The sequence below is a fragment of the Xyrauchen texanus genome, chromosome 11, assembly GCF_025860055.1.
Source record: "Xyrauchen texanus isolate HMW12.3.18 chromosome 11, RBS_HiC_50CHRs, whole genome shotgun sequence".
Lineage (NCBI taxonomy): Eukaryota > Metazoa > Chordata > Actinopteri > Cypriniformes > Catostomidae > Xyrauchen > Xyrauchen texanus.
Genome location: NC_068286.1, coordinates 2,092,149 through 2,099,469, shown reverse-complemented (window position 1 = coordinate 2,099,469; position 7,321 = coordinate 2,092,149). Strand labels below are relative to the sequence as shown.

General features: G+C 44.7%; 1 protein-coding gene across 1 annotated transcript; it reads left to right on the top strand.

Annotated features, from left to right (window-relative positions):
- Positions 1–224: 224 nt before the first annotated feature.
- Positions 225–1,616, top strand: LOC127651992 (uncharacterized). Its single transcript, XM_052138057.1, has one exon. The coding sequence runs from the start codon at positions 225–227 to the stop codon at positions 1,614–1,616; it is 1,392 nt and encodes a 463-aa protein (XP_051994017.1).
- Positions 1,617–7,321: the final 5,705 nt, after the last annotated feature.

Below are 7,321 nucleotides of genomic sequence, written 5' to 3'. Positions count from 1 at the left end.
TTGTCTCAGTTTCTCGACGGTCTCGCTTACCATGGATCCCGAGCTTCAGATCAACCCTTCCGAATCAGACGAAGATTTATTTCGAACAAACGATCCTTCACCCAGGAAATCGTCCCAACAGTCCTCACACAGCCAAATTCCACACCGGCTGCACTCCGCCGTTCTTATTCCTCAAACCCGTGGGCATTCCGTGGGCAATAGCCAAAGAAGTCTAGCAAGGTTTCATGATAGGCCCATTCAAAGAGCCTCCATTTTCTCCATTCCGCGTTAGCCCCATTGGCATCGCCACTAGGAAATACTCCAGAAAAAAGAGATTAATCATCGATCTCTCTTCCCCCCACGGCACTAACATTCCTAGTATTAATAGCATCATTCCAGCCCCCGACTTCTCTATGCAATATGCAACCATCGACCACGCCATCACTCTCATCCGCAAGGCAGGCCACGGAGCATGGCTCTCTAAAGCAGACATCACCAACGCTTTCAAAGTCATGCACATTCACCCAGATTTCTGGCGTTACTTTGGAATATTCTGGAAAGGAGCCTATTATTTTGCAGTGCGCCTTGCCTTCGGCTGTAGAAGCAGCCCCAAGATCTTCGACTCCCTCTCAGAGGGCTTATGCTGGATCCTCATCAATAACTACAAGCTTCCCTACGTCCTCCATCTTCTCGATGACTTCCTCATCATCACACCCCCATCAGCACCTCCCCACTCAGGGTTTTCCACCCTCATCAAAGTCTTTTACGAACTTGGTGTTCCCTTGTCAAAAGAGAAAACCTCAGGGCCACACACTTCTATCGAGTTTCTAGGTATCACTTTATACTCCGTCACCTTCCAAGCATCTCTGCCTCCCACGAAAATACATTGCATATCACTGCTCCTATCAAATTATCTTCTAGCAGTCAGGTGCACAAAGCAACAACTGTTAGCGCTCCTTGGTCACCTTAACTACGCCATCAGAATAATTCCCCAAGGAAAATGTTTCCTTTCCAATCTCCTAACAAAAGCAGCAACAATCCCCTCTCTCCATGACAAAGTCACTCTGGACGAAGCTTGTAAAATGGAAATGCACCTCTGGCAAAAGTTCCTATCTTCATGGAACGGCATATCCTTCATCTATAACGACTACATCACTCAACCAGAAGACATTCAGCTGTACACAGACGCAGCACCTTCCACCGGCTTCAGGGGATACTACAGCGGTCATTGGTTCGCTTCCGAATGGCCGCCCGAGTTTAGACGCTTCGTCCAACAATCAGACGTTCCCCCATCATCCGCACTCTATGAAATGTATCCCGTCATCATAGCAGCCATCCTTTGGGGGCACGAATGGTCCAGACACTCCATACTCATTCACTCCGATAACTCGGCAGTAGTCGAAATCATAAATAAAGGCCGATCTCGTTCTCAAGCCATCATGCCATGTGTTCGCAGACTAACACTAATATCCGCCCAACACCAGTTTCTCATTCGAGCAGCTCACGTTCCTGGCTACCACAATACCATTGCTGACTCTTTGTCTCGTTTTTCCTTCCAGAAGTTCAGAATCTTGGCTCCAGAATCAGATATACATCCCACGCCAGTTCCACCGTTTTCAGCCTCCATCTTCAACTAAATCCACAATTGGAAGATCTTTCAAACGCTTCACGGGGAGCGATCCTCGACGGCCTCGCTCAGAGTACCCTCTCCGCTTACCTGACTGGTTGGAACTGTTTCAAGGCATACCACACCTTCTACGGACTCCCTTTTCCCCTGACAGAGGTTTGGTCCATTTGCAACTTTGTCACTCATGCCCATTCCATTCAAAAAATCTGCGCATCCTCCATTCAAACCTACCTATCCGGAATCAACTTTATCCACAAACTCGCTACCGGGAACCCATGCCACTCCATTTTTCATTCTCATGTGTCGATGCTCATCAAAGGTCTACGGAAACACGAACCAGTCCCCCTCTCTAAACGCTTGCCGTTAACTTCAGACCTTCTTAGCCAATGCATCCTCACGCTACGCTCGGGCTACTTGAGTCCTTTGGTCGACAAAACGCTGGAGTCCATGTTCCTCCTCGCATTTTTCAGCTTCCTGAAGTGCTCGGAATTCGCCCCATCTACTTCTGCCTTCAACCCCGCTATTCATCCAAGCCTTTCAGACATCACAGCTCATACTTCAGATTCCCTCATATACACGCTGAAGAAAAGTAAAACCGACCAACTAGGAGAGTCATTCCCCATCTACATTTTTCGCCTCGACTCCTTTCTCAGTCCATACGAGCCACTTTCCAAATACATTCTTTCCAGATATGCCAACCATTCATTACCTCAAGAACCACTCTTTCTCGCAGAGAACAAAAAAATGGCTACAAGATTCTGGTTTAACAAACACTTTCAAAATATCCTCAGCGTCTCCGGAATATCTCCCGAACACTACTCCATCCATTCCTTCCGGATCGGAGCAGCCACCACGGCCGCCAGCACAGGTATCTCGGATGAAACAATCAGAGTGCTAGGTCGCTGGTCATCCGAAGCATATCGCTCATACATCCGCAATAATCTCAATGATCTCCGTCAAGCTCAAGCCCGTATCTGCTCATTTAAAACTTTGGGGGTCTTCCAGCCACCTGCTTGCTACCTAGCGAGACGAAGCCCCCACTCTGAGTCTCCCCACCAAGACTCCCCGATCAGCCGGATCAAGGACCTCAACATCCTTCCCTCCCTATTTCATCCAAACATGACCTTTCAATAAAAATACTTCATCTTCATTGTTGAGGCATGGTCTTTGCTAGTGAAATGAAGTTAACAAGTTAACTAAAGTTCGGGAGTTGACCACGCCTCAACCAATCAGCTTCTGCCCATCAACGCACTTATACTGAACCAACCTCCTCAGCTCCGTTTGTCTCAGTTTCTCAACCCCACCCAACCCTCCCCTTCTAACTCATCCCTTCAACCCCCCCCTCACATTCCTCAAGTCTCTAAACTCCCCTTCTAACTCATCCCTTCAACCCCCCCTCTCACTTTCCTCAAGTCTCTAAACTCCCCTTCTAACTCATCCCTTCAACCCCCCCTCACTTTCCTCAAGTCTCTAAACTCCCCTTCTAACTCATCCTTTCAAACCCCCCCTCACTTTTCTCAAATCTTTAAACTCCCTTCTAACTCATCCCTCCAACCCCCCCACCCCCCACCCCACCCACATACACACCTTCCTCAAGTCTCTAAACATCCCCTCTCTACTCCACAGTCCGCATCCGGGGGGTCTTCCAGCCACCTGGCTTGCTACCTAGCGAGACGAAGCCCCCACTCGAGTCTCCCCGCCAAGACTCCCCGATCAGCCGGATCGAGGACCTCAACATCCTTCCCTCCCTATTTCATCCAAACACGACCTTTCAATAAAAATACTTCATCTTCATTGTTGAGGCGTGGTCTTTGCTAGTGAATTAGCCAATTAGCTTCTGATAGGAGGTGTACTGAATTGAAGGTGTACGTGTGGATGTATTTAAGGCCTACCTTCAAACTCAGTGCCTCTTTGTTTCCACAAGTCTGGTTCATCCTTGGGAGCAATTTCCAAATGCCTGAAGGTGCCACGTTCATCTGTACAAACAATAGTATGCAAGTGTAAACACCATGGGAACACGCAGCCATCATACCGCTCAGGAAGGAGATGCATTCTGTCTCCTAGGGATGAACGTAGTTTGGTGTGGATTGTGCAAATCAATCTCAGAACAACAGCAAAGGACCTTGTGAAGATGCTGGAAGAAAGATACTTTGACAAGTATCTATATCCACAGTAAAATGAGATCCATATCGGGATAGCATGAAAGCTGCTCAGCAAAAGAGACTGCTCCAAAACCATCATGAAAAAGCCAGACTTCAGTTTGCAAGTACACATGGGGACAAATGTCTTACTTTTTGGAGAAATGTCCTCTGGTCTGATGAAACTAAAATGTAACTTTTGACCATAATGACCATCGTTATATTTGGAGGAAAAAGGGTGAGGCTTGCAAGCCGAAGAACACCATTCCAACCAAAAAGCAAAGGGGTGGCAGAATCATGTTGTGGGGGTGCTTTGCTGCAGGAGGGACTGGTGCACTTCACAAAATAGATGGAATCATGAGGAAGGAAACTTTTGTGGATATATTGAAGAAACATCTCAAGACAGCAGCCATGAAGTTATTGCTTGGTTGCAAATGGGACTTCCAAATGGACAATGACCCCAAGCATACCTCCAAAGTTGTGGAAAAATGGCGTAAGGATAACAAAGTCAAGGTATTGGAGTGGAAATCACAAAGCCCTGGCCTCAATCTGAAAAATGTGTGGGAAGAACTGAAAAAGCATGTGTGAGCAAGGAGGCCTACAAACCTGACTCAGTTACAAAAATTCTGTCTGGATGAATGGGCAAAAAATCCAGCAACTTTTTGTGAGAAGTTTGTGGAAGGCTACCCTAAATGTTTGACTCAAGTTAAACAATTTAAAGGCAATGCTGCCAAATACTAACAAAGTGTATGAACACTTCTGACCCACTGGGAATGTGATGAAATAAATAAATGCAGAAATAAATAATTCTCTCTACTTTTATTCTGACATTTCACATTCTTGAAATAAAGTAGTGATCCAAACAGACCTAAGACAGGGAATGTTTTCTACGATTGTATGTCAGGAATTGTGAAAAACAATGTTAACCACTGACAATTTAAATGTATTTGGCCAACTTGTATGTAAACTTCTGACTTCAACTGTAGGTTGTGATGCAAAAGACATCTCAGAGATGAATACGTGATATCTGGGTAATCTTCTTTTAATCAAAGATGATAGCATGATTTGGTTGTAAGAGCTGTGAAGGCAAGAATGAATAAAAATGGGCTCTATAGAGGTAGTAGTGGTGCTTGTGATATGCTAGTGATGTGTCATAAAATTACTGAGATAAAAAAAAAACATTTGTTGTGCTTGTAAGCATTTTGGAGAATAACTCAAAGTAGGCTTCGGTTAGACTCATAATCTCTCATAGCAGCTGCAGCACATATGCGTCAACCTCCAGTGTATACACTCATAGTCAAATGGAGAAAATTTGAAAGGCTCACATTTGACTGGACACAGATGCAAAGCATTCAAGTAAAAAACGTACTATACTTTGGTTTTAAAGGAGTAGCTCAAACAAAAATTTAAATTCTGTCATTACTTACCCTCAAGCTAACCCAGATGTGTATGACTTTCTTTCTTCTGCAGAAATATAATTTCTCAGCTCTGTAGGTCCAAACAATGCATGTGAAGGGTGATCAGATCTCAGACGGTACTAAAAGCACAATGATAGCATTTAAAATGAATCCATAAGACTCCTGTGGTAAATCTGTCATCAGAAGTGATATGATAGATGTAAGAAACAGAAAATATTAAGTAGTAATTTTTGTCTATAAATCTCCAATTTCACATCGTTTTTGGTGATTCACATTCTTCGTGCTTATCGCCACCAACTGGGCTGAGGGGAGGAATTATAGTAAAAAAGGACTTGCAGGAATTTTTTTCAGGAGCAGTGCTATTTTCGTACATCCACAAGCAACACCGGACACGTATTTACGCATGTTGGTGGAGGAATAGCTTAAAACGACCTTAAAATCATTACTGATGTGTTATTCATGTTTGCCTGGTCATGTGTGGGTTTACTGGGGGCTTTTGAAGGAATCTGGGGGTAAAATATTTTCCAATTAATATAATTTGTGCATGAAAATTTGAATTCCGCAGACGTTACCCTGTTAACACATGTACATCACTATTTACATCTGGAAGATGTATTTTTTAGGTTACTTACTCATCTGCAACATGTCTATGAGACATTTCCCCAGAATGGAAGACATTCAGCAGATGTCTGAGACAGTTATGATATACAACTGATCTTTTAAGATGTTTATCAAAAGATAGTCAGAGTTGAAGCCAGAAATTTACATACACTTATTTTTTTAACTACTCCACAAATTTCCTATTAGCAAACTATAGTTTTGGCAAGTTGTTTAGGACATCTACTTTGTGCATGACACAAGTAATTATCCAACAATTGTTTACAGACAGATTGTTTCACTTTTAATTGACTATTTCACAATTCCAGTGGGTCAGAATTTTACAAACATTAAGTTAACTGTGCCTTTAAGCAGCTTGGAAAATTCCAGAAAATTATGTCAATCCTTTAGACAACTAGCCAATTGGCTTCTGATAGGAGGTGTACTGAATTGGAGATGTACCTGTGGATGTATTTTAAGGCCTACCTTCAAACTCAGTGCCTCTTTGCTTGACATCCGAAAAAAATTGTGGACCTCCACAAGTCTGGTTCATCCTTGTGAGCAATTTCCAAATGCCTGAAGTTACCACGTTCATCTGTACAAACAATAGTATGCAAGTATAAACACCATGGGATCACACAGCCATCATACCACTCAGGAAGGAGATGCATTCTGTGACCTAGAGATGAACGTAACTTGGTGCGAAAAGTGCAAATCAATCCCAGAAAAACAGCAAAGGACCTTGTGAAAATGCTGGAGGAAAGAGTTGGACAAGTATCTATATCTATATATATTTGTCTTTGTTCTTGTCCCCTCGCATCTTCATGAAGGGAAGCGGGCATTCTCATATGCATTCTCAACTACCTCAATGACTGGCTAATCATAGCCCCTTCTCGAGACGTGTTGTGTGCACACAGGGACCTGGTGCACGCGCACCTCACCCAATTAGGGCTTCGGGTCAACTGGGAAAAGAGCCAGCTTCTCCTGGTTCAAAGCATCTCTTTTCTCAGTCTGGAGTTGGACTCGGTCTCGATGACAGCGCGCCTCATGATCGAGAGTGCCCAGTCGTGCTGATCTGTCTGAAGGCATTCAGACAGAAGACTGCGGTCCCACTGAAATTATTTCAGAGACTCCTAGGGGAAATGGCGTCCTCAGTGGCTGCCAAACCACCCGGTTTTATACATATGAGACCGCTCAAGCACTGGCTACGGACTTGAGTCCCAAGATGGGCATGGCGACGCGGGACACATCGTGTAGCCAACACGCCAATCTGTCACCACCTCTTCAGCCCTTGGAACGACCTCGCATTCCTTCGGGCAGGGGTTCCCCTACAGCAGGTCTCCAGGCACGTTGACACCTCAGGTTACAACTGACGGCTCCAAGACAGGCTGGGGCGCTATATTAAACGGGCATGCAGCCTGTGTTGGCACAATAACTGCCTCGAGTTGTTGACAGTACTGCTCACCCTGTGGAGGTTCCGACCGTTTATCCATGGCAAGCACGTGTTAGTTCGAACAGACAACACAGCGACTGTGTCTTATATCAACCGCCATGGCGGTCTA

Coding starts and splice junctions, on each gene's coding strand:
- LOC127651992 (XM_052138057.1), top strand. CDS start 225: ATGATAGGCCCATTCAAAGAGCCTCCATTTTCTCCATTCCGCGTTAGC.